Below are 27,473 nucleotides of genomic sequence, written 5' to 3' on the forward strand. Positions count from 1 at the left end.
GAATCCCTATGTCATCAATTGTCCCACCTTTCAGTCACTGATACCTGAGTTTAAATGAGTTTGCCCCTTTCCTCCAGGTGGGCTTGACCCAGCCTGGGTCAGAATGAAGCAAAGAGGGCAAAGGCAGATGTAGGAGAAACAGGTCTTGAATTTAAATCCGGCCAACTTCATAGTTCTTCTAGGAATCGGACATTCTGCCCACAGGCACCCCCACGAGCCTGGCCACACCGTGAGTCACGCACCTTAGGATTTTTACCATTCTCTGGCCACAAGGAAGGGGAATGCCACATTGTGGCAGAACTGTGGTTATGAAAGATACGGAAACATAATAAAGGGCATTTCCTTTACCTTTGTTCCTTTCTCCCCACCTTCCCATAAAATGGTTAATGGGACTTCCCTGGTCTGAGAAATGTTCTGCCCCCTGTAAAGTTTGATTCCTGGAGGCAGATCTTTTTTAAATGCACAAGTGTCAGATAATTGGAAGGGTGGAGTAACTGTAAGCCCGACACACCTTTGTCAGGACTTGTTAGGGAGTGAAGAACTGAAAGAAACCAGGGGGAGAGCAAGAGAAGTAAACATTTTTGAAAGATCACTCAGCTCTAACACACCTGGGCTGGGTCCGGATAAAAAAAGTGGGGTCTGCAAACGTCTCGGAGAAAACATCAGGAGGAGAGAGAGAGAGGGGGTTTTATTCAAAGTTGTTTCCAGTCCCTTCCAAATCTCAAAGAAGGTAAGTTCCAGGAGGGATTTGTCCTTTGTCTCCCTTCCTCTGGGACTTTGACTTGGCATTTGCTACTTGGAATTTGCATGTTTGTTGGAGAAAATAAGATGAAATTGTTAGGGTTCAAGCATTGCAGCAGACACAATTAAGTGATCCAAAAGTTCCTTTGCTTTCTGCATTCTGCTTGGGGGAGGTCTTTTAAAGGAACGTCAGAAAGGTTCCTCTGGGGGAAGAAGAAGAAGGCCGGTTAAGATAAACTGGGCTCTCGTGGCCAGTTGGGTTTTCTTTCTTGGTATTATTTTCAGTATTGTAAAATGGCTTATGTTAAATTATTTTATTCAGAATAGGATAGAGTTATGATTCCTTCGATCTCAGTCTGTGGCACTTGCTCTCCGCCCCTCTCCATGTCCTTCTCTTCCCTTGAAGCAGAGACTAGCTCAGAGGCGAAGTCACAGAGAGGGTAAGTGGGGGCTTGCCACGCAAAGAGCTGAGATGCCGCCTGGCTCAGCGCCTGCAGGTCCTGATTAAACTCGAGAGGATGGATGGACGTTGTTGTTTGCCACGCTCTCAAAATACCGCCTCGAATCTAAAGTAAAGTGTAATATCTGAAACGGTATAATGCAGGAGTTTCCTGGAGTCAAATTTAGAACAAGGAAAAAAAGAAAGGGAACGTCTTGTCTGTGTAACACACCTTTACTGGCCAATTTGCCCCCTCTCCCCAGATCATTCTGGGGTGAGAATTCCCACCTTCAGTATCTCACTGGACGGCCTTAACTGCTCAATGACAAATGACCATGTTGCTTTTTTTGAAGGGTAGACAGAGCACCTGGCACATGGCTTCATGTGAGTCCCAGTTCATCAGTAGGTAATAGTCGGATTTGCTAATGTCCATAAAATATAGTGAGGTTTTTTAAAAGATAATTCGAAAAGCCAAACTGTTTCTCCTCACCGCTGTCTGCTGCATCTTAGAAGGAAGGCACAGATCTAAGTCAGCTTCTGATGGCTGCCCTTCAGAAAATTGGAGGCACCAGCGTTACTCTGAGCCTCTTCAAAACACTCACACAAATCTGATCAGAGTCGACCTGGGGACAGTGACAGAGTCTTGCCTCAAGCTTGGATAGAAACTCAGATTCATGAAATTGATCCCACCTAAGAACCAAGTTCATTCTCAGATTGCGCCTGACCAGAAGCAGCCTCGGTCTATGCGGTTTGGCTCATCTGCTGTTATTAACAGCAGCAGGACTTCATGAAAAAGAGCTGTAAACAAGAGGCAGCACCACAAACCCGGTGCCCAAACTCCCTCAACCCCAAATTCTGGAAATCAGGGGTGTCAGATGTAGCCAGGGGCACACCTGACACTGAGGTTTGTAGAGACCAAAGCCTCTGAGACAATCCACCCTAGGGCGCTGGTTTTCCTGGCATCAAACTGCTTGCTCCATCCATGCTAACAGATCAGAGTAGTGCATGGTTTTCTCACCCTGTGACCATTTTGTTGTTTTGTTTTTAGATTTGAAGCATACAGAGATGGGAGTAATAGAAGCTGTAAAAAACATACTTGTGGTTCCATAGCAGAAGCTAGAGATTAATTCTTAAAATAGGAACTAGAAAATACTTAGCTTCTCCATTCCCTTCCTTATTGAAGACTAAGTGTTTCGTGGGTCATTATTTTTTTCATAAGGTTTTTTATTTTTATTTATTTGAAAGAGAGAGACAGATATAGAAACAGAGATAGTGGGGTGCCTGGGTGGCTCAGTGGGTTAAAGCCTCTGCCTTCTGCTCAGGTCATGGTCTCAGGGTCCTGGGATTGAGTCCCGCATCGGGCTCTCTGCTTAGCAGGGGAGTCTGCTTCCCTTCCTCTCTCTCTGCCTGCCTCTTTGCCTACTTGTGATCTCTGTCTCTCTGTCAAATAAATAAATAAAATCTTAAAAAAAAAAAAACATAGCGAGAGAGCATACAAGAGGGAGAGGGAAAAGCAAGCTCCCCTCTGAGCAGGGTTAGATTTCAGATCCCTGGGATCATGATCTGAGTCAAAGCAGATGCTTAACCACCTGAGCCACCCAGGTGCCCCTCATGGGTCATTAGAATAAGGTCACTGTGAGAGCTGACTCTCCGTAACAGTGGTTTGTCCTGATTCGTGGGCGTGCCATCACTGGAATGGTTTTAGGTGAATGTGACATAATTTAAATGCAGTGTAAAGAAAAAATTCTAAAGAGTAGAAAAATGATTTTTAATTGTGTCTTTCTGCATAAGAAAATATCATGAGATCATTTTTCTACATCTTCTAAAGAGCATTAACTAGGACATCACCATGAGCAGCCCCTTAGGAATACAGGTGAAATTAGCATAATTTTGGAATTGAGAACCTGGAGACCTGCTCTTCCTTGGTTCTAGTGCAGTGGCCTAAACATCAAATAAGTTAAAATTAAAGAGTTAAAAAGTATGCTACCTGACAGTACTTCCATTAAGTAGTGTTTTGGGAGGAGAGTGAGCTGGGCAGGGAGGCACAGGCTCAGGCATGTGTCCGGGCTTGTAACTTTCCTTTCCCTAGCGTTATACTTCTTAAAACTATCCGCACTGAGAATGTTTAAAAAGGAAGTCCTGCAGGGATAGGATAGGCCCTATGGGACGATCCCAGTTCAGGTTTGTGCCTCGACCCATCACTTTCCTTTCGATGACTCACTTAAAAAATTTTTCATCTTGTGTTTGAATTAGAGGAATCTGCCTCCCAGCATAACCCTGCCACTTCAGACTTTTGGTGACAAAGTCACCAGAACTCCGGCCTGAGTATTCCAGGCCCAGGAAATCATTCTGAGCAGCCATGGGACTCCGTCTTCTCAGGGGCTTCGGGCTGAAAGAGAGCCCATCCACCCACACCCAGCTCAGGCCCATTCTCTCCCTGAGCACCTTCTAGTAAGGATTCCCCAGGTCCTGGAGACGGGTATTTGATTTCTTAGCAGGTGGTCCCTCTCCTTGTGCCCTCTGGAAGTTGGGGAACCCATTGCATTTTGCTGTACACATCAAAGCTCCATCATTAGCACTTAAGAAAAAGATTGGGAGTGCCTAGGACAGTGGGTTATTTTTCTGGGTACAGAAAGAACAAGGAAACACTCACTAGGTTTACTGCCTGGACGCTGAGACCTTCATCAATGGGAGATATCCTCAGTCTGCCTTGATGGCGACAAGTAAAAGAAAGCCAGCCAAACCCAAAATGGATGGCTGCTGACAGCCACTTTCTTTACAGGATCAAAACACACAATAACTTGCGGGAAGTGAAAGCCTCCAGGGCCTGTTATAAACAGTACCTTTCAGGATAGTGTTTCCTATCAGTTCAGGTACCACCCTAGGTGGCTCCCCGCAAGCGGCCAGGTGCATTTGAATGTTTAATCTCCAAAATGCCTCCTGGTCCACAGCTAACAACCAATTAAAAAAAAAAAAAAAAAAAAAAAAAAAAAGGCAGAGGGGCTTCAGAGATCCCAAAGGCAATTACTGCTTAAAAGCTTTCAAAAAGGGTATCTGGTGGCAGGTAGGTTTGTATGACAGTAGTCAAACATGTTCTAGCCGGAATGCAGACATAGACACAGGCCAGGTTGGGGCTTCTCAAGAGGCTGGACTCTGTTGTGAAATTGTCTATGGAGCCCCTCCTCTTTGGTTCTGGGAAACATACCAGAGTCAACGCCACCTTCGGTGGCTTTTCAGATCCAGTCAGGAGTTTTTCCATGGCGCCTCATTCCTTGCCTAGAGCTGCACTTAAGAAACTCCAGTGAGCAAGAAATTGGCACATTCAACCAGGCCCTGAAGCTAACTGTGCCCATCTTGGTTCATTCCACCAGGCTGAGGAGCAGCCGGTCTCCTGTGATCTTTGTTTTCAGTGGGGAAGTCACCTGGGGCCGCATTATGACTTTCGTGGGCCCTGGGTGTATTTGATTTTGTGGACCCCTTCGTCTATTCAAAAACAAAACAAAACAAAACAAAAAACTTAAAAAATTATATTTTATACCTGCATTGAAAGAATATAAACCAGGTTGGATTGTATTCATTTCTCCTTCTGATTTTAAAGATACTCAAAATTTTTAAGATTTATTTGAGAGAGAGAGAGCGCGCGCACACGTGAATGAGCAGGGGAGTGGGGCAGAGAGAGCAGGAGAGAGAGAATCTTCAAGTCCTCAAGCAGACCCCCCACTCAGCACAGAACCCAACTCAGAGCTAGATCCCAGGACCCGGAGATCATGACTTGAGCCAAAGGTCAAGAGTCGGTCACTCAACTGATTAAGCCACCCCAAGCACCCCATTTCTCCTGATTTTAAATTTAAAAAAATATATATTTGAGTGAGAGAGAGAGTATGAGCAGGAAGGAAGGGTAGAGGGCAGAGAAGCAGACTTCCCACTCAGCCTAGAGCCCAATGCTCCATCCCCACACCCAGAGATCATGACCTGAGCCAAAGGCAGATGCTTAACCAACTGAGCTACCCAGGTGCCCCTCTTCTTCTGACTGTAAAAAGAAATTAAAACACCTTCATGGGCCCCTAAAAGTGTGATAGGATTAGGTAGTGTGCCTTGTGTGCCTAACGGATAAGTGACCCTGAAGTCACCAAGGCAGGTAAAAAAATCTGAAAGGAGAAATCTTAAGCAAGGCACATCCTGGGCAGAAGTGGCTTTCCCTGAATTCCAGAATCCAATTTGAACTGCATCCAAAAGAGAAAGGGAAGGTTAGGGGGGAGGAGGGAAAACACAGGAAAAGCCAGATTTCAAGTCTTCCCAGACATGGGACTGGAAGCCACATAAAGAACCCAGTTGGGAAGAGGCTCCCTGTTGTGCTCCCCTGTGTGTTTAACCCTCAGCCCCCACCCCAGCCTCTTGCTGTCAGATGGCTTTAGTTCATCTACACTTCAGGACACAGTGGACAAGGTCTCAGTGGTTTTCCCTTCTGGAAGCAGTAAGTGAGGGGGAACATAGATAACATTAAAATATGCCTTTCCTACATATTTCTGTAGATTTTACACATCTTCTTCATATACTTTTCCTACTTGTGCCTGCAAATAAGCATAGCGGGGCTAGCTTATTACAAAGGGAAAGTTCCGTATTGTAAGAAGTGTTAAGTGCCATATAAGTACCAGCAATACAGTAATTTTTTTTTCCTGATTTAAATCCATCAAATGTCGGGATGCCTGGGTGGCTCAGTTGGTTAAGTGTCTGCCTTCTACTCAGGTCATGATGCCAGGGTACTGGGATCAAGTTCCATATCGGACTCCTTGCTCAGCAGGGAGCCTGTTTCTCCCTCTGCCTGTTGTGCACACTCGCTCGCTCTCTGACAAATTAATAAAATCTAAAAAAAAAAAAAAATCGATCAAACATCATTCTCCTATCTAAACTCTAAATAATGAAGTATTCTATTCATCGAGTTCCCTGTAGAACACTAAACATTATGGGATACAACAAAATGAGTTCGTTAAAAGCAGCAAGTGCATTTGTCTTGCAGATATGCAAGACAGATATCCTTCAGCTGTCTGTTACTTTTTTTTTTTAAGATTTTGTTTATTTATTTGACAGACAGCACAAGTAGGCAGAGAGGCAAACAGAGAGAGGGAAGCAGGCTCCCTGCTGAGCAGAGCCGAGGCGGGGCTCAATGACCTGAGCCAAAGGCAGAGTCTTTAATCCACTGAGCGACCCAGGCACCCCTGTCTGTTACTTTAGCAAAGAATGGAGGTTTTATAGTCAAAGGTCAGGGTGCCATATCTTCCATGTAATTCCACTACTACTCAGCAAGGGGCAGTCTGGTCGATGAGATCCTAAAAAAAGAGCTCCCCATACAGGACAGACTCCAAAGTGGAACTATCCACTTTGTGCAGTCCGAAGTGGACTCCCTCTTATAACTGAAACAAGGAGTGGGAGGGACTCTGTAAAAAAATATGCACAAGAAAGAATTATGCCTTGAATTCTGGGAGTCAAGTGTTTTTGTTTCTCAGCTTGCTTATTAGGGACCCATACTTCCTAAAAGTGATGGTAAGTGTCATGGCTGATCATGGTTTTTGGCTTTTCTGCAGGTGGCTATGGTATGGATGTAATCAAGAAAAACAAGCGAGATGGCACCGAAGTCACTGAAAGAAGTAAGAGCATGAGACATAGCATTATAAAAGTAATAAAAAATTTGGAAAGAGTTCATGCCTGATTCCATCACAACTACTGTCTAATTTCTAAATTATTTATAGTCTTTCTTTTTTTTTCTTTTGTTTCACTGTATCATTTAAAATGTTTTCCTAAGTAGACTTTATTCCTTTCCATATGATGGATTTTATTGATTTTTATTTTAACATACTTGTAATCAAAATGTGTTCTGCTTTTTCTTTGAAAATGAAAACTACCATTTCGACATATAGTTCTCATAATTAGTACTTTTAATAGCTGCATAATATTCTGTGAAATGAATCTGCCAAAGGCATTTCACCATTTCTTTATTTAAAAGACAGGGCAACAGAAATCCAAAAGAATAATATCCTGCTTACTGCAGGGACAAAGTTAGAATAACACTGGTGTCTCAGTCACAATCTACACTGAAACAGAAAACAGACACATTTCTTTTGTGAAACTGCCCAAATCATAAATTCAAAGACATTTAAATTGTCCCCGAAACGGTTCCGACTCTTTCATTTGTCCTGTGACTTTCATAGATCTCTAATAAAAAAAATTCTGGCTTCCTAGACTTGGAACGTTAGGTTAAGAAATCATTTATTTTTATGTGTCCAAGAATCCCAAAGGTCCACACAATGAAAGGTTTAGTGAAAGCTCAAAGACTGTTATTCAAATCAAATTGCCATTTTAGTCTGAAAAACCGCTTCCTGTTATGCATGGAATGCAGTTTCTGCCACAGTCGTCACCCCAGATTCCTGCCAAGGCAAGAAAATCAATTAGAAAAGTAACGTGTGAAGAAGGAAAGGAGTGGAGGCAGCAAGACTGGTGCAGGACAGAGCAGTGTCGTGCCCGACGGCTTAAACTGGTGCAAAGGATCCTGCACCTTTTCCCCTTTAGCCTCCCGTACCGATGCATGTGCGCACAGACACAGCACACATGCACATATACCTGGGCATGCGCACATGTACATCACGCATGCACGTATACCTGGGCATGCGCACACATGCACACACCGCACAAGCGTGTGACGTCAGTAGACTGCTGCTCCTTTATGTCCGGCACAGAGGGAGGTGGTAATGACGGTCACCCTGAGAGAACAGCGTTGGCCCCGCTCTGGTTGTAGGAATCTGCCCACCTCCCCATGTTGCTGCAGGAGAGAGAGCGGTTCAGGAAGGCAATAGGTTTTTCTTCTAGCTGGTGTTTAAAACATTCTGGAAGCTTTTAATTACCTCTATAGACTCATCTTCACTTGGGAGTCTAGAGAAACAGCCTGGGGAGGCAAAGGCACTGGTTCTTGTAGTCTGTCTTTGATGCATCTGTCCCTAATTTCACCAAGCCCCAAATGTGACTTACTAATAACCCCCGGCCTTCCTACACAACCCCACATTCAGGGATGGCCCTGCAGATTTTAGCATGAATTATGTCCTTCAGACACCTCCAGCTAAAAAAGAACAAAGTGATTATCCACTTCACAGTGAGATCAGCCAGGATAATGCCAGGACCCCAGCCGGACTGGGTGACCTTTGGAAGGGGCAGTTCAGACAGAGTGTGGCTCGACACATTTGAGGTGACTTGAGGCCCTGGTCCTCCTTCAGAGGTGAATCCAGGCCTGGACTGGATCTAATTGTTAAATGAGAGACCTGAATGCCAAGGTAAGTCATCCTTCTAACCAGTGGGTAACTACTTTTGGTTCCAAAAGGATATAAATGTATTTTCCAGGTCCATTAAATCCCATCGTTATTGCACATATGTTCATGTGCAGAGAGTCAGAGCACATACCTTAAAGCATGAGCATACAAAAATCTATGATAAACCTAATTTAAGATGCTGAGCCTATGACAGATGTTAGACCTTGCCAAGATATAGGGAATTCAGTGTAGTATATCTGATCTTTTTATTTTCTTTTTCTAGTTATCACGGAAACAGTAACTACAAGACTTACATCCTTACCTCCAAGTAAGTGACTGTCAAGAGCTTTCTTCTCAGTAAGGCATGTGTGAAGGACCCCACATGCAACATTTCCCATGGGCACTTACTCTTCAGTTGAGCAAAACCAAAATATCTGAAATCTCTTTTTTAACAGCTATATAGACATTAACTTATACAACCACAAAATCCACCAGTTTGAAGTATATATAATTCAATGGTTGTTGGTATTGTTAACCTTAAAAATAAACTGGCCAGTTATTCCACCAGCAAAATATGGGTTTATTCGGGAATAGCAAAGAATCACAACCTGGAACAAGCAAGTTAAGACTGACCATAGGCAAGTCCAACAAACACAGGAGAGAAACATTATTTTATGGAGAATAAAGAGGACACTAAGGGGTGGTGTTTAAATGAAAGACCATTGGAGAAGAGTAGTTCAGGAAGATGGATGGTTTCTCATTGGCCAAGTTGCAGGTGTAGTAGATTTCCTGGAGGAAATGCAATGTACATCTTTCCCTGTTGAGGCCTGTAATTGATGACTCTTTTCTGGTGAGGATTCTTCTGTTATGCCTGTAATAGAGATTAAGTGGCATGGCTCCCCTTCCAACCTCCCCCTTCCAGCATCAATTCACTTGAGCGAGGTTTCCTTTTATAAATTTTCATAGTATCTTTATAGAGTTGTGCGGCCAATGCAACAATCTAATTTTAGAACATTGCATCACCCCCAAAGGAAACTTCATGACCATTAGCAGTCATTCACCATTACCTCCTCTCTCCCCAGCCCCCGAGAACTGTGAATCTATTCTCTGTCTCTATAGATTTACCTGATCACACACTCATATCAGAAACTTTATCCAGCCTGAGCAGAGGACGGGAGAAGGGAACCAGCAGTCAGGCTTCTGTCTGGGTCCACTAGTTTTCTGGGGCAGTCCTTAGGCTGAGTGGCTTCTGTATGGAGAACTGATCCCTAAAGCTACCCCTGCACCTGCCAGGCAGCCTGGCTTACAGAGGATAGGGACGAGAGGTCAGAGCATGACAGCCGCCATGGGGAACACCAGTGACACAGAGCTGTCACTCACCCCTTCAACAACTCTAGTGGATGCCATGTCTATGGCACTGACCAGGCAATCTCCAAAAAGCAAGCCCAACCCACGTCCTGGCCTCACAGAGCCTTTCATCACTCAGCTACCTCTTCTAATGCTTCAGCTTTCCTAATGAGCAACTTGCTATGCTCTGCCCAGAAGACTTTCCTTTTAAATCAGGTGGAATATTTGCTCTTGACATTTCTATCGCAAACAAACACAGGGTAAATATGGCAGCTTGCACCTGCAAAGGGACACCAAACCAGCAGGGTCGTGCGTGATAAGCCAGGGGTGGTCTCCACAGTGGAGCAGGAGAGGACCCCTCCTGGCCTGATTCCACCCATAAACGGTCACCCGCTTCTTGTTTGTGCAGAAGGGGGAACCAGCAACGGCTATGCTAAAACGGGCTCTCTGGGTGGAGGGAGCCGGCTGGAGAAACACAGCCTGACCCATGGCAGCAGTGGCTACATAAACTCAAGTAAGTGCCTGCTGGTGGAGGGACTGGGGGAGAACCGGTGGACAGGGGCAGAGGGATCCTACGAAGAGAGGAATGGTCACAACTGCTTGTCATCCATTCCAAGTGCTCCCAGTTGTTGTGTAACTGACACAGAAACCAGCCAAGGGGATACTTTCAAATAAGACGCACTAGAAGCCTCATTACAATGGGATCAGTTTTCATTTAGTCCCTAATATAAATAAAAATGCTCAAGAATGCTTTGTGGGGAGGTGCTCTTTTCCCACTGAGTCACTCTCTAGAAGCCCTTTCTTTTAGGGAAGGGTGTGCACACAAGAGGGTTTACAATTTGAATTAACAACAACAACAACAAAAGAAACTTAACCACTGGGTTACTCCGCTCAGGGAGTCTAGTGACACACAATCCCACACTGAGTTTCCACTGGGCAAGCGTCCAACACAGACCCATTGTTCCCAGTGAAGCACTCTTTCACGGTAGCTTCCAAACCAAAACGAGACAGAGTGAGGCAAAACAAACGAAAGACAAGCACACGTATAACCCCTGAGGCCATTTAAACCATCTTCAATTGACACTGAAAAAGAAGACCCAAGACGCAAATAGCCAGGTTGACCAAGAGGCATGGTTGCCGCTAGCTGTCAAAGTCAAGGGACACGTCGAGGGATTGTATCCTAGTCCATCGAGCAGTGAGCTACAATTAAATGCCAGGTCCTCAAGAAAAATCCTGCCAAAGCCTCCTCCTTGCCATGTGCAGCCACGTCCACAAAGGGCCCCCCTGCCTGCCTTCTGTGGTCGGCTGGGGAGGGACGGCGGCAATGACGGCGATGATCTCACCTCCCATTTCTGAGCGGTGTTCTCAGAAGGCCCTCTGGGCACCCCCGTAGGACCCTCTTTAACCTTGAGCAGCCTGAGCGCAGTCAGTATAACTGCAAAGCCAGTCGGAGGTGCTGTGAGAGTTGATGCTTGTCCCCTCTGCAGGTGGGAGCACGCGAGGCAATGCCTCCACGTCCAGTTACAGGAGGGCTCACTCCCCCGCCTCCACTCTGCCCAACTCACCTGGCTCCACCTTCGAAAGGAAAACGCACATCACTCGGCATGGAACATACGAAGGTCTTTATATTGCATTTCATTTCATTTCATTGTAGATGTCATTAGTGCAGTAAGGTGGATTTATGATCGCCTGGGGATGGGACCCAGGGCCGGAAAGAGCTCCTGCCCTGGGATTGTGAGGAGCAACTGATTATAGACTGTGGGGTTGGGGGACATAAAGACAAAGGGACGTTCCAAAAGGACTTTCATATGCTAAAGGAGACTCCCTGGATAATGGAGGCCTGCCTATTGCCAAGCTAAGGGGGGTTTTCCCTCCAGCAAGGCAGATAGTAGCGCTGGTGGGGGCTTTCTTGTCTCCTACTCTGCCTGCCTATTTGTCAGTGGACTTTTAAGGACCTTTAATTTAACCTCCATATCTTTCTGCCTTTGCTTCCCACATCAGTTTCATTTCTTTTATGGGCTTATGTTACTTGGAGATTTCATTGACTGACCTGCTCCCTTATTCATTCATGCATTCAGTTTTATCTCATATCTACTGTGTGTTTAACACCATGTGGAATGCCTTAGTGGACACCGTCAGGCCAAGGGCTGGTTGCCTCAAAACAGGCCACTGTGGCTTGAACATTATTTTGAGTTAAAAGCAGTCCAAATCCAGCAGATTCAGGAAAAGCTCTTTACCTCCCCCTCAGCTGCCTGCTTGTACCAAGAAGGGAGTGGTTAACAGAGATTCGTCTTGTAAGGGCCTATGTAGCCAGAGCGGCCCCACCTCAGTTAAACAACCATTTTGTTGTTTATGCAGTAAAACTTAAATTGAGCCTGCCCGCCCCCCCACCCCAGGGGAACTTACTTGAAAGCAAGTCGGGAAACCAGTCCCAGGTAACAAAGCCCAAATACAAGGGCGGGTGGGGTCAGGTGGAGACATCCAATCAGTAGAACGGGTATACTGTCTCCCTAGCTACCAAGGAGTGTGGGCCCCACCTTTTGGGCGCCAATTCTGACCAAGGTGATAGGCTAGTTCAAATAGCTACTATGGGTTGAATTGTAATTCAATTGGCCACCCGTGTGGGACCTAGCATGACTGTGCAGCTTTCTCTGTGTGCTACAATCTCATTGGCCACCTGTGTGTGGCCAGGCCCAACCACATGGCCCTTGCCCTTTAAAATTTCGCCGGTAAGGCAGGGAGAGGTCGCCTCTTTGTAAGAGACAGCCCTGACTGGTCAGTTTGATTCTCGATGCTTAGCACGAAATAAAGCTTTGCTTGACCTTCGCTTTGTATCAGTCTCGTTCCTTTAATCACGGACCCATTATTGGGGGACCTTTCATCCTAAGATACTTATCTCCATAAGGCAATCTTTTTTTCCAACCATCTCCTCTACCTTCCTGCAAATGGTCTTTCTGCCCTTTGTATCCTCAGGCCCCTACCCCTCTCCTTAACTCGCACAAGCATCACGTTGCCTGTTTCTGGAATTTCCATGTCTGTGTGCATTCACTATATGTACAAAGCTACATTTGATTTTCTCTTTTCTCCTGTTAATCTGTCTTATGTCAATCTGATTCCTAGTCCTGCTAGAAAGATCTTGAGAGGTAGAGGAAATTCTTCCTCCCCAACAACACTTAAATGAGTTACACGTGAGGGGCACCTGGGTGGCAGTCAGTTAAGTGTCCATCTCTTGGTTTAGGCTCAGGTCATGATCTCCGAGTCGTGAGATTGAGCCCTGTGTTCGGCTCAACGCTCACTGTAGAGTCTGCTAATGTTCCTCTCTCCCTCTGCCCTCTCTGCTTTCTCTATAAAATAAGTAAATCTTTTTTAAAAAGAAGTAATGAACTAGATGTGGATCTTGTCTTCAAGTTGCCTGTGGTCTGATAGATAAGCTAAGCTGATGGATAAAAACTGTGATGTAAAGTTGAAGGGGATGAGCATTTCCAGCTGAGCCTTCAGAGAAGACTGTATGGGGCCTGAGGCTGGGCCTTCGGGTGTGTGACGCTGGAGGCCCGTGGAGAGGTGGGGCGCTCCAGCCTGCAGGGGGCGCACTCAGCACAGACAGGCAGCAGGCAGCTGGAGGGACTCCGATTCAGGGCTGGCCTGTGATGTCTGTGCTCTTTTCTGCAACAGTGAGAAGCCACTGGGATTTTTGAGTAGAGAGTTGATCCTTCCTAAAACTCCGGAAGGCACGCGCAGGAAGAGCAGGGACGAGGTGACAAGTTAGAAGATGCTTATAGTCAAGGGCATACTTGGCTGGGACTAGGGCGGTGGCAGTGGGAGAGGAAACCAGGAGCAGCAGATGGAACTGATAGTTGACAACTGATTAAATATGAGGGGAGAGGGAGGCCAAGGAGTCTATGCCACTGAGACTCCAGCACAGGTGGCTGGGTCCATGGCGGTGCCAACGATTGAGAAAGGGGCGCCGGAGGCAGCCTCAGGAGCAGGATCAGGAGCTCAGTAATGCTCCCAGGCAGGGAGCGGGACGCGTGAGCCCAGGAAAGAAGTCAGGCAGGATACCCAGTTTGGAGCCATTTACAAAAAGGTTAGTAGAAGATGGAAAACTAAGGAATCAGCCAAAGAAGGGAGCCTGAAAGCAGAAGGGAGCAAAGAAAAAGCTGGGAGTGAAGCAGAAGTGATGTGGTTTTGGAATATAGGTGAGGTTCCATGGGGTGAAGTCCGGAGCCAACAGCCAAGAATTCTTGAGAGGTCTTTGGTGCAGAACAGTGGTTTACGAAAGCGCGGGAACAGGACCTGTGGGCAGAAAGCGCTGCTGCCCCGGGGTTGTGAGGGGCGCCTGATTATATACTATGGGGTTCGGGGAGCTAAGGAAAAAGGGAGAAAGTATTTTCCTGTATTAAAGAAGACACACAGGATACCAGCGGAGGCTTTGCTATTGTCAAGTGAAGGCGGTTTTCCTTGTAGTTAAGCATTAACAATAGGATAGTTGGGAGCATCCTGGAGGAACATTACAGTCTGCGGGGCTTCAAGTATCTGTCAATGGGCTGCTCGGTATAAGGACATTTAACTGCATTTGCATTCCTTTCTGGAAGCTGGGCCATTGATAGAAATGCTTTGTTCTTGTAAATTGCTAAGACATTTGTAAACTGAGGGAGACTCACGTCTTGCAGGATTGTGATCTCTAGAAGTTAACTAATTGTTTTTTCCTTTAGGGCAGCCTGGAGTGCAGGAGGAATGTCACATTTATCCCATGGGCAGGGGTATTGTGGGGTCTCAGCTTCTGCTTTGTCCTCAGCTAGCCTTCTGTTCCCACATCAGAAGGAAGAGCCAGAGGGCACAGGAGGAAGAAGAGGCTGAGGGGGCGGAGAGAGCAGGACCCAGGCAGGGGCGTGGAAGTAGTGCAGGAACACGCTCCCGGGTCAAGAAGCAGGAGGCAGGAGGACATTTGGATTTGGCTCCTGAAGTCCCCACAGTGCCGGCGACTGCAGAAGCCAGTTTGGTGGTAAACAGACGAGCCAGGCAGCAATGGGTCTGACCTTGACTGGAGATGGGTCATGGTGGTGGAGCAGCAGAGGACTGAGGGCTGTGCTCCCCAGTATGTGATTTCAGACCCAGAGCGGCCAAGGGGTCTGGGAGGGCAGGGAACAAAATCCAGGGGAGATGGGTTGTGTCACCACAGTGCTGTGTGATGTGAGGCCTTCCTGGGGGCCGGTGCCTTCACTGTAACAGGGTCCACGTTCAAGACGAACTTCACAAGGGCAGTGATGCTCCCATGCTGACCGCACATGTATTTGAACGACACTGGTACAGGGAAAACTCAGTGGAGGGCTTAAAAACAAAGCGAAGCAACCCTCCTGCTTTCCTGTGTCCAACCGTTCGCCATCTGAAGCAGATCAGTGATCAGGATGAACCACGGGAACTGCGGCCCGCAGGCGTGTCCTATTTAAGATCGAGCCCCTGCCGAGCCCCCACCGCCCTCCCCACGGCGGGCTGCGGGCGTCCCGCACACCGTGCCCCCACCACCGGGAAGCCACGGGCTTGCGTGGCCGTGGGTGCTCAGCGTTTTCTCGCCCTGCAGGGAGCTCCAGTGGCAACTCCTCCCCAGAGTACCCTCGGAAGGAACTTGGTAGGTCCTTTCCGTATTGTCTGAAGGGATGGGCAAAGGCGCTGGGGAGATGCCTGGGGTCAAGGGTGGAGGGTGGGGGAGACACTCTGAGCTCAGTGGATTCTTCTAAAACTTTGACCCATGCTGAGCAGTTTTTCTCCTTTGCTCTTTATCCTGAAGCATCTTCAGGCCACAGTCAGCCGGGTTCACTTGGGGTTCACTTGCTGCCCTTAGCCGTTGCTCCTGACCCTGGTGAAACGGCTAGTTAGTCATGCAAGGCTCAGACTTGGACAGAGCAGCCCCAAGGCCAGGCAGCAGCTGTAGGGTTTATCCTTTCCCAGGATGCACAGAGACCTCCCAGCCAAGAGCAGCAGGGGTTCGAACGCACACACGCCAAACATCCCAGCATGTCCGCCACAGTGGACTGCAAAGGGACACATTTTATGCCAAGCGAAACCCTAGGCTGTCTTCACTTGGCCTCCAGTTTGTGGCCCATGGCCTTGGATTCTCACTGTGCGTATGAGCTGATACGGTCATTGTACAGCGATTGTAATTTCACCTATCTGCTCATACCAGGAAGACCAAGGCAGTCTAACAAAAAGCTGAAGGGAAGATCTGGCTGGTTTTTTAAAATATATTTGGTCAGTGTAGACCGCCAGCCCCAATGCCTAGGCTTCCAAATGATTACTTTAGTTAACACTTAAGTGTGAGCTAACTTAACATTGATTTAGCTGACGCCCTGAATGCGTGGAGCCTGGCACAACTCGCTCTGCCCTGTGGCTGCGGGCTCATCCTTACTAAGCATCCACCATCGAACGCAGGTGGTTCGGGTTCACTATGGGGCCTGTGATTGAACTAGAGAAGCCAGGTGGTGGCCTCCATGTGGATAAGTTCCATCATCTCGTCCTGAAGCCTAGCTGGCCGCACAAAGGGGCCCGGCGGGTCCCAGAGAGGGGAACCCAAAGAGGAAGTGGGGTGCCCAGGGCTTGAGCTCCAGGAAGAAGGCAGGGCAAGACAGTCCGTTTGGAGTCCTTTACGAAGACTTTACACAGTGTTAGTAGAGACCTAGAGGAAGACTTCCATCTCCCATCTGGATGTAAAGGCACAAGGAAAACAAGTCTCTTCCCCCGCTCAAATAGATCTCCTTCGAGGTCAAAAATATCTAGTGTGCCACCTCTTCTATGTGTAAGATTACTTTTCTTTGTTCCTCAGCATCTTCTTCAACCAGAGGAAGGAGCCAGACACGAGGTGAGCTCTGTGGCTGGGGTCATTTCAGTTCATTCAACAACTTTTTGCTGAGCATCTAACATGTGTGTCCAGACCTGAGCCAGAAAATGGGAGGAGTAGAGCAACATCAATAAGGCATGGTTCCTGCTTTCAGGGAGCCTACTGCATCCTGGTACTCTTCCTCAGTGGGCAGGTTGGGGTGTGGGGAGAGGACCCCTCCTTTTAAGCAGCACTCGTGCTGGGCACTCTTAGGTTTCCTGTTCCCAGGACAGATCTCCGAACAGCCCACGTTTCTTTCTGCTGCTCAGAGCTCAAGGTCAGGCTCTGTGATCCAAGCTCCTTCATTTACACCTTCTCCATCTCCTCCCCTGTAGAGAGCGAAATCCGAGTTCGACTGCAGAGCGCGTCCCCATCTACCCGATGTAAGTGTTCACAATCTGTCTGCAAACAAAGGATCCAGGATTCCAGGGTCGTCACGGTGTGCGTGCGTGTGTGTGTGGTCACTTGATCATAAAACGTGTTGAAGGTCCTTCTGTGAGAGGGACCTTAGGCTAGGTGTCGGGTCAGGAGCTGAATAACTTCTGTTCCCTGCTGCTGAAGGGGAGATAGAAAACCAACCCACCATGGCCTCTCCGGGAGCTGAAGGAGCAGGCAGCCAAAGAAACCTCCAGGGTCAGGGTCACTTGAAAGGAGACTGAGGGCTCCATGGGATGAGCTGGCATCAGACATTTGGGGAACATAGGTTCAGACAGTGGAGGAATGTTCCATGTGACCCAAGGAAAAGGAATAGGAGGGGACCTGATAGAGTACTTAAGGTGGGAGAAGAAGTAAGTGGAGTGGGAGAGTTTGAACTTTATTTTGCATGTCTGGGATTCCCCAGCCCCTGTCCATCGACTCTGTTAGACTCCTGTTCTTGTGATAGGCGATTTGACATCTTGAAATGAACCCAATTGGTAGGATGGGAGCCAAGTACAAAGAGTAGGAGGAGAAAGAGCCAGGTTGGTTGGCCCAGGAATTAGACAGGGGCTGCCCCAGAGACCCCTGGGCCAAGGGGTCCTATGCTGTACCCCTAGCATCCTTCCAGGCTGGGCGGAGCTGAGCCAAGGTTGGAGCTTTCAGGGAAGGGGGTGCCTGGGCAGTCCTCCAACACACGTTGTGTGCAAACCTGTCTCTTACACGCTGCCCTCGCGTAGTGCCTCCCTTCTCTCTTAACTTGCCCTGTTGGGAGGCACAGGGGGCTTGCATCCCTCACTGAGCTAGCTACAGGTCACAGTGGCCACATGGACTGGAACTCCCACAAAAGCAGCATACTGCCAAGGAGTTAGGGGCCACGGGTTCCTGGTGGCCCCCCAGAGCATACAAGGCCAGCGACCCAACATGTGGGGTGTCCTGGCAGGGGTTGAGCTCACTGTTGAACAGTTTGTTTCCAGGGATCCGGTTCTCTCACTGGCCTCGGCATAAATCCCCAAGTCTGGCAGTCTAGGAGGACAGTCTTCCAGCCACAGAATTCTCCCCATGGTGCCTGATGAGGTCTAATTAGGAAATGTATACTGAGCACCTCCCCGTGGAGGCGCTGTATTTATGAGGCATTAATATTACAAAGTACCAGCTTAATATGTGCTATAAATCGACAAAATGCAAAACTTACAGTGCTGACCAAAAATATCCCAGCGTGTGAAGCAGATGCCATCCCCTCTCATATTCCAGATACCGTTAATGTCCTTCCCGCTGCAGCTGGGCTGGGGAAAGAACCCTGGGCTTAATGGAAAATGTGGGCATCACCTTACAGGGACAGAATTGGATGATGTTAAGCGTTTGCTCAAGGGGAGCCGATCAGCAAGCGTGAGCCCCACCCGGAACTCCTCCAACACCCTCCCGATCCCCAAGAAAGGCACAGTGGAGACCAAAACGGTGACAGCGAGCTCCCAGTCGGGTAAGTCCCGTGGCTCCGGCTGCCATGGAGGGAAGGGAGCCAGGTGGCAGAGTTGGCCCGGCCCAGGAGCTCAGCCACCCCAGCAGGCCTTCTGGGGGGTGGCAGAGGCCTCACAAGGTACTGCGCCTCCGTGCTTTGTGCTGCGTGACCATGTGGGCTGCACGCTGTCTGCCCCACCATCCCGTGAGCATGGGGCTGGGCCCTACATCCTAGAGAGTCTCTCCCAGGGCATTCTTGAACTCCCTTGGGAATGTGTTGGCCACGTTCCCCAAGTGAAGACTCCTGGGGACACTTGTAGTGTTTCCCTTCGTTTATTCAGTGACTTTTCTGTGCCGCCTCTATGCCAAGTACCAGGCACTGAGGAGAAGCAGCAGAGAGAGGAGATACCACCCCTCGTGGAGGGGGGGCCCTCTGGGGGAAGTCAGACCGATAACCGGAGATGGTAGTCAGGTAGGAGGAGTGTTGCGGAACCCTCCGAGTTCACATGCCTACCGAGTGCCAGGCGGGTTCTGTGGGGGGTAGAGAGATGAATAAGCAGATCCTTAGAGCGAGGGGAGGGACGGAGCCAGGTATGCTGTGATGTAGAGCTTTCTGTCTTTGACTCCTGGAAAGAAGAAAAAACCCTTGAGATTGTGACCATCTCTTATGTAAATATAAGACAAACCTCCGGCCAGCGTGCATGGCTGCCTGGCCGGCTCCCCCAGTATAGTGAGGAGCAGAACTGCTTCAGATCTGCAGGAGCACCGAACCCCCCTCCCGGGGGCAGAGTGGCCCCTGGGTCTGGTGCGCGTGTAGGAATGTTGACAGGGTCTTACCAGGGAAGACTGCCCTGAGCACATATAGCCACAGACCCGGCCTTTGCTGTCTGTGCCTGCCCTCTGCCTGGAGGTCGGTGTGGGATTTGCTGTTCGCAGGCATCTGTGAAGGTGGGATCAGCAACAGACGGGAGAGACCACTGGTCACCAGCACACCAGGAGGTGGGGAGGGCCTCTTGGAAAAATGGGCAGACCCCAGAGCAAAATTGACCTACTTCAAATTTCGCCAAGAGCCAACAAGAATTTCTAACATGAGAGAGCACGTTTTCACCAGCTCCAGGGTTTCAGATGGAAGTGGGCTGGCCAGCTTCCCTGGACTGAGGGAGCTCCCGGACATGGGACCTTCGGGGCTAAACCCAGCTGGGCTACACCGGCCTGCCTGGGTTATCCCAGCATGGAGCGCCGAACTGGTCTCTCACGGGGGTGGGGGCATGCCTGTGTGATTGCAGTGTCCGGCACCTATGATGCCACCATCTTGGACGCCAACCTTCCCTCCCACGTGTGGTCTTCCACCTTGCCGGCGGGTTCCTCCATGGGGACCTACCACAACAACGTGACAACCCAGAGCTCGTCCCTCCTCAACACCAATGCCTATTCTGCGGGATCGGGTATGTGGTACAGGGCACTTCCCCTCCCACTGCTGGGCCCCTTGCACCTTTACTGGAGCTGAGGGACCCCTCTGGTATTGGCCCTCCCTGCAGCTTCCCTGAGGGGCTTTCTGTGGCCCGGCGTCCCATGATCTTCCCAGCTTAGTTCAGTCTCCAGGTGTTTCTTTTGATGGGTTCCATATGAGAAAGACTGTCTAGCACAGTGTATCAGAAAAGTGTCATGAGAAAGAACATGAAAACAGATCTGAGGAGCCTCGTTGCCCTCTGCGTAGATAAACTGTGACCTTGAGTACGTCAGTTAACTTCTCTGGGCTTCAGATGCCTTTTCTGCAAAGTGACGACTAACAAGAGGGGCTCTGGCTGGACCCCATGTCCACTCGAGGCCTGACCATCTGAGGACCATCCCTTGGCTAGGACCCAGGCACACCACAGACAGATCGGTTCTCTGCTGCGAGGCAAGAGCCCACGATTTCCTAAAACCAGAAATGTAACAAAAGCTCAAAATGCAGCCCTGCCCTTCCTTCCCCGGCTTCTATGTCCACCCCCCACCCCCCACACACACCCGTTCTGGGCCCGCCACCCTTCTCACCGACCTTCCTCCTCCCCTGCAGTTTTCGGAGTTCCAAATAACATGGCGTCCTGCTCTCCCACGCTGCACCCCGGGGTCAGCACCTGCTCCTCAGGTCAGTGCTCGCCAGCTTGTGTGGCCTTTTTCAGAATGTTTGCTTAAAACATTAGGATGCTCCCTCCTGCTGAGGAAAACCATGGTTTCCGCAGAAATGTCCTCTACACCCCTGAGCATGAGGACTTTCCTCAGTGCGCACGGGGGTGCAGACGCAGGGCCCAAGGGGTGTCCGCCCAAGATCAGAGGTGGAGCTCAGCCCCCAAGGGCAAGGCCTAAGGTGGAGGGGCCAGAGGCCTCACCTACCTGCTTGTCCTGTGCTGGTCCCTTTCTCCTCTGTGCGCAGTGGAGAGATGGAAGCAAAAGGGCCGAGTCAGTGCTCCGGACATTTTTCAGGTGGAAAGTATTATTACGTTAGAAGGATCTTACTTCAGATCTTTTCATAAATACTGTAGGTCATTGGGGGCTCAACCAAAGTTACTGCTTAGTTTCCAATGCAAACATGACCTTTTAAAGGAATATATGTTCACTCTATTTCCACATATGTCATAACCATACGTTATGTAAATGTTACCAGCCACATCTTGTTTCTTTTTTTTTTTTTTTTAAAGGCTTCTGCCTTCACTCTCTGTTACTGTGATTAGTAAATATAACGATGTGGGCCTTCTTCATTTAGCTGGCTGGTACGCCCACAAATGCAAATGTAGCATTCTTATTTCAACACTTCTGTTCAACTAGAGCCCCACCAAACCCAGAAGACACCGGGTTCACCTTTCATTCCTTCTGCCTTTGCCCTTCTGCTTTGCCAGTCCTGACTGAGGAAGGGGGCTGATCTTGGATCCAGGATCTGTGACCCAAACACTAGAGATGATGAAATAAGAGAAGCTCTTACCTGGGGAGTATTGAGCTTCTGATTATTATTTAAAGACCAACAACCAGCCTCTGAAATCCTAATGGGAGCCAGGGGAATTTTATGTGTTTGAGTCTCGAGGAGGAAGTGTTCAAGGGAAAACCGGGGGCATGCCAGGTCAGCCCTCTCAATCCCTCTGCATCTGTGTCCTATGCCCACAGTTCCCCACCGTGCCCCAGGGTGCCCTAGGATCCCCCAGCAAACACGACTCCCTGGGATGTTAAGTTGGCTCCACACCCAATGAGGAGCCCAACAGACCTGAGCTGAGATCGAGAGTCAGACACTTAACTGATGGGGCCACCCAGGTGTCTGGACCCCTGGGATATTTTTAAATGTCCTCGGATACAGCGACCTTGTTCAGACCCCATGAAAGTGACCACCATTCAGTTGTGTGCACTCACTACCTGGGGTAGCTCAGGACCCAGTGCTGAGAGCATCTGACCTATGGTGGGGATCCCTGTGTCCCTCACAATGTAAGAACTGAGAATGCTGAGTAATCTGTCCTGTGTGAAGGCCTTCTTCATGGAAGTGATTTGGGGGCTCTGGGGGCTGCCTCAAGCTAAGGGACCCCGACCTGCGCTCACTTGCCCTCAATTGCTTTCGCAGTATTTGGCATGCAGAACAACCTGGCACCCAGCTCGTCTGCCCTGTCCCACGGCACGGCCACCACCTCCACAGGTCTGTAGCCGAGGTTGGCACTCCAGGCCCAGGCAGTGACACCTCTCAGCAGCTGTAACTCACAGTGTTCCTTTTCAGCAACCAAACTGGAGGGACCATAATATCTCCAAAAATCAGTCAACCTTTCCCCACCTCCCAACCTAGAAGTGCCAACTTCTGTCACGTGGGGGCTCAGACATGAGGGAAAACACAGGGGAGCCTGTGCTGTGGCATGTCCCCTGTATATCCCTGTCTCACTGCTGTTTCTGATGGTCCCTGTCACTGTACATTGATCACCTGGGTGATTTTCTGGTGTACCCCCTGTGCAGGCCTGGGCACAGGGAGTAGAAGAGGTGTGACCCTTAACCTTTGCCCTCAACTTGCTTACTGTTTACTTGGAGTAGAGCGTCTAATACATGTGAAACAACTGGGCATCCCGTAAGACAACATGCATCCAGGTATGCAGAGCAGGTGTTAAGGTTATAGGTGTTCTGAAGGGAAGGAATCCTAGGAGGACTTCATGGAGGAGGAGGAATTTTGGAACAGACCTAAAAGGATGAGGATTAGACCAAGGAAAGTTCATCTAAATTCACTGCTGCCCCTGTGGCTGGAGAGAGTTGTCTTCCTTATTATTGTTCATTTTATTTATTCTGTGTTTTTCTCACCTGGGGAGGCTACCGAGCTGCTAGGGCTGGTCAGACTACTTCTGAGCCTCAAGGAGCCACCCTCCCACACTGGCCTGCTCACTCAGTGGTTCCTTTCTTGCAGCGTATGGTGTGAAGAAGAACCTGCCCCAGAGCCCTGGCGTTGTGAGCACTGGTGTGTCCACCTCTGCCGGTGAGCATGACCTCCGGCTGCTGAGGGCAGCTTGTGCAGGCGGAGAAGTGCTCCGCGGGGACACCTGCTACATGAGAGGAGAGAGAACCCACTGCTGGTCCGAGGTCTGCAAACACGACTCACCCTGAGGCCTCCCAGTTGCCATGACAGAGCAGAGGCGGCTGTGTCCCTGGCCCTACCTTGGCCTTCCCGTCCAAGGGGTGGGGCGGGGAGCTCCATCCTCCACACCTGCCCAGGGTCAGACATTTGTGCCCCAGTCCCCACCCGTGTCTGCAAGCCCCCGGCCTGCTCCTCTTATGTGTTCCCCATTGTAAGAACCAGGGAGCCCGTCAGGAGCTCCGCACACATTTCCGCTAGGATCTTCATCAACTTGGGCTCACTGCAGCTGGTGGGTTCTTTCCTCCATTGATCTGATCCCGTTGCTTCCTTCCATTCAACAACTGGTTGATTCAAAAAAGACTGAGCATCTGCTTTGTATGAGACGCTATTCTCCGTGACTGAGCAGAGCTGTGAACAAGGCAGACTAGATTCCCACCCTCACCAGGCTGACCACCCAGTGGGAGGCCAATAGACCAGGAGACCAAGTACAGGAGAGAATGAGAGAAAATAACACCCACCGGAAGAAATAGGTGGTTCGCTAGAGACAGGAGCGCATCGCGTTAGATTGGGTGGTCAGGAAGGGCTCCCGCCAGCCCAGGACGGGAACCCTGGAGCCTGAAGGCTAGACGTGAACTGGCCACATTAATTAAAGAAGTGCCTGAGAGACAAGGGGACTGTGGCCCTTTCACTAAAGATCCTGTAACGTCCAGGTGGGGAGGCAGCATCAGAGGTCAGCCCCCCAGCATTTCTGGCATTGACCTCTGATGGCCAGGCCCAGCCGGGCAGGAGAGGTGCTTTTGGTCCCCAGGAGGGTCTTAGTGACCGCTGTTGGCGAGAACAGGCCTTTGGACATACCCGCTGATCCCTCTCTTTCCCTCCTCGCTCCTCTTGTCCTCTTCCTTCCTCTTCTCGTTTCTTCGGTCTCATTTGTCCTCCTCCTTGCCGGCTCCTCTCCTTTCCAGCCTGCACCACAAATGTCCAGAGTGATGATGTCCTGCACAAGGACTGTAAATTCCTGATTCTGGAGAAAGACAACACGCCAGCCAAGAAGGAGATGGAGCTGCTGATCATGACCAAGGACAGCGGGAAGGTCTTTACTGCCTCCCCAGCCAGCATCGCTGCAAGTACGAGGGGCCCCACTCTACGCAGGTTTCCCAAGAAAGGCAGACCCTGTAGGAGACCGAATGTCCCCGCAAGGTGGCTGGAGACATTTTAATAAGAAAACCACAGTCCCTCCATTCAAATGAAAAATGCCTGCCTGAATAGGGTGTTCCAGGGTCTGCCTTGAATGTAGATAAACATTCAGGAAAGTTCTGGTAAAATACTCCCAGAGGGGTCTTTGGGCAACAGGAAGCCTAAACACAAACACAGATGCGGGAGATGAACTCAGGGAAGCTGGGCCCTCTTCCTACCGCAGGGTCCACGCAGGAGCTGCTCTGTGGTGGGTGGGGCGGGAGCACAGAATACCCCGGGTGATCCTGGGTGGTGTTCACAGCGTCTTTTTCAGATGACACCCTCAAGAAAGAGAAGCAAGCTGCCTACACCGCTGACACCTGCCTGGCATCAGAAGCTAATGGTGAGAGGAAATCGGAGACTGTCCCTCTGACTTTTATCTGTCTGCCTCTCATTTATTTATCCTCTGAGACCTCGCTGCTCAGAATGCAGCCTCTGGCCCCGCAGGACGGGCGCCACCCAGGAACCTGTTGGGAATGCAGAGTGCCGGGCCCTGGCCCAGACCTGCTGAATCAGAGGCTGCATTCCTGCAAACCCCGCAGTGGTCTCGGGCTGTGTGTGCATGTGTATGTGTATGTGTATGTGCGCGCACACGCTTGTGACTACAGCAGACGCCTTCCCAGGGTGCATCTGCCGTCTCTGGCGGGATTGTTTTTCTCTGCTTATTCCCTATCCCATAATTTTCAGAACTACTAGAAAATGCTTCGCAAAGCACTTGCTACATTTATTATATTTTTTTCTTTCCAAATACTTGGGTTCTCTCCCAACTAACTGCATTTCTCTGCATGCTCTGGGCCCTGTAGACTCTCCCCAGATCACTGATTTCAGGGAGATCAGTAAAGAAAGAGGAGAGTTGGGCCCTAGAACATCTTTTCAAAATGCAAATGCAATCCATTACGGTCTTTAGCAGGCCCTACTCTAAGGAAATGCTCACTTGGAAGATTTATATTTTAGGGTGGAAATGGGGCTGTGGAGTTAAAGGGGCTTTGCAGAAGCTGATGAAAGCTGTAAACCGTTTTCCCAAAAAACTTCACGTGTGCTCACAAGCATTCCGTGGTTGGATAGCAGGACGAGCTCCTGCACTAGCCCTCCAGCCCCCTGCCCCAGGTGAAGAAAGTGTTCCAAGTCCCTGAACGAAGAAATCAAGAGTCCTTTCTCACAAGCACCTTGATCGTTTGGATGCGAATGTTGCCCCTAACGTGGAACCCCAAAACGGTCTTGGCTTGAAAGATTTAAGGTCACAAGAAGGTTGAGACCCTGCTTTTCCCACCAACCATTAATTGCTTGTCAAGCCATGTATTTCTCCATGGAATTGTTGCAAACACGTTATCAACGAGGACTGAGTGAGTGAATGTCCCTGCCTGGAGCTGCTGGGATGGCATCGCTCCCTCAGGTTCTGCCCACAGTCAGCTCACGGGCTGTCCTGTGGGCTCCGGCAGTGCAAAAGCTCAGGTTCAAACCCGTGTTCTCGGTGTCTGCCTTCCAGGAGACGTGAAGACTGTGTCCACCAAGGGCAAGGCCGCCTCCGCAGGTGGGTGACAACAGCAGGTCCTGCGGGGACAGGAGCTCATGGGGCTGGTGGTGATGAACGGAAGGATGACCGCCCCCTCGCCTACAGCTGGGGCACACAGGAGCCGCACCTCTAAGTCATTCTGGAAGGTGGCAGGGTAGAGGACGGCAGGGGCGCAGGCTGGGGTCTGGAGCAGGGCTGCAGCAGGAGGCCCTGCCTGTGCCCTTGGGCGCTGCCGCCCAGGGTGCAGGGTCTCCCAGCAGGCCAGGAGCCAGAACCCCCAACCTGGGCTTCGAGGGCCACCGAGACCACATGCACACCTCCAGCCCTTTACCTTGGCTCACTTGCTTCCACAGTTTTGAGAGAGAAGCAGGTCAAGGGTTATCCACCTATTTTAGACATTAAAAACCCTTTCCACTAAAAACAAAACCCACAAAACTTCCTGGCCACCCTGAGTTTAATTCCAGGCACAGCAGGGATTACAAAGAAGGAGCAGTGGGAACGGAGATGGGGAGATGGGAACGCTTTGGGTTTGGCCATGATCAAATGCAGGAGGTGGTGGGAAATCAGGGGTTGTCATCAGGATTTTTAAACTTTGTGCCCTCTCCTGTGCTAAGTACCTTAAGTGCCTTATCTCCTTCATCCAACAACCATCCTAAGAAGGAGGCAAGCTCTTAACCCCATTTTATAAGAAAGGAAACCGAGGTGCAGGGACCCCCTCTGGCCCTCACAGTCAGGCTGGTCGGGCGCGTGCTCTTCACCAGCCGGGGCCTGTGTTCCATCCTCGAGCCCAGTTTCTCCTTTAGGGCCTTGCAGCCCCGACCAGCATTCGCTCAGCCCCTAGGAAGTCTCCAAAACCTAGAGAATTCGGAGGGAAGAGGGCACGAGTCTACTGCATTCACCTTACCCTTCCTTTGTCTTCCACAGAAATGCACAACTACAACCACCGTGGGGGCGGCGGGGGCGGCGGGGGTCCGTGGGGCGCGGCGCCCGCCTGGTGCCCCTGTGGCTCCTGCTGCAGCTGGTGGAAGTGGCTGCTGGGCCTGCTGCTCACCTGGCTGCTGCTCCTGGGGCTGCTCTTTGGCCTCATCGCTCTGGGTACGTGCCCACAGGGGGCCCCACTGCCCGCGCGGAGGGCCGGAGCTCGCAGGTCCCGGGTGTGGAGGGTAGAGGGACTGGAGAGGATGGGTGTGGACCCCCTGTTACCGTGAATGAGCAGGTGGGGCTGTGGAGGCATCTGGCCAGGGTCCCCCGGGCCACTGGGGTCCCGGTGTGGCTCCCAGCGTGGATCCCAGCCGGGTGCCATCTGTCCGCAGAACATCCTGCCAAGCAAGCACAGGGCGGCTCTTAGGAACCAGGCCAGGCCTTCCCGGAGCCGCTTCGCACCTTCTGCACGCTCTGTGTGGCCCCTGCCCCCACCCCCAGGAAGGAGGAGGAGGGCCTGCGCCGCAGCCACAGCGCAGGATGAGGCCGACCCCCAGGCCCAGTGTTTTGAGCGCCTGACTGCCATGTCACGTGCGCCCCCCCCCGCCCCCCACCCCGCTCATCACAACAGGTGTCCTGTGTGTAGGGGTTGTAGCACGATGTCCCTAGAG

General features: G+C 50.1%; 1 protein-coding gene across 1 annotated transcript in view; it reads left to right on the forward strand.

Moving 5' to 3' along the window:
- The first annotated feature begins 481 nt into the window (after positions 1-481).
- The window catches only part of COL17A1 (collagen type XVII alpha 1 chain), a 51,322-nt gene continuing 24,330 nt past the window's right edge, over positions 482-27,473 (forward strand). The window contains 17 exon segments of the mRNA XM_032880744.1: positions 482-730; positions 6,763-6,825; positions 8,759-8,803; positions 10,232-10,336; positions 11,310-11,441; positions 15,401-15,448; positions 16,640-16,675; positions 17,029-17,076; positions 18,444-18,587; positions 19,852-20,010; positions 20,622-20,693; positions 22,149-22,220; positions 22,968-23,036; positions 24,098-24,259; positions 24,631-24,711; positions 25,855-25,899; positions 26,806-26,976. Coding sequence (XP_032736635.1) covers positions 6,774-6,825; positions 8,759-8,803; positions 10,232-10,336; positions 11,310-11,441; positions 15,401-15,448; positions 16,640-16,675; positions 17,029-17,076; positions 18,444-18,587; positions 19,852-20,010; positions 20,622-20,693; positions 22,149-22,220; positions 22,968-23,036; positions 24,098-24,259; positions 24,631-24,711; positions 25,855-25,899; positions 26,806-26,976 — 1,441 coding nt within the window. The 5' untranslated portion in view covers positions 482-730; positions 6,763-6,773.

The sequence above is a fragment of the Lontra canadensis genome, unplaced genomic scaffold, assembly GCF_010015895.1.
Source record: "Lontra canadensis isolate GAN:19392208 unplaced genomic scaffold, GSC_riverotter_1.0 scaffold3, whole genome shotgun sequence".
NCBI classification, from domain to species: Eukaryota; Metazoa; Chordata; class Mammalia; order Carnivora; family Mustelidae; genus Lontra; species Lontra canadensis.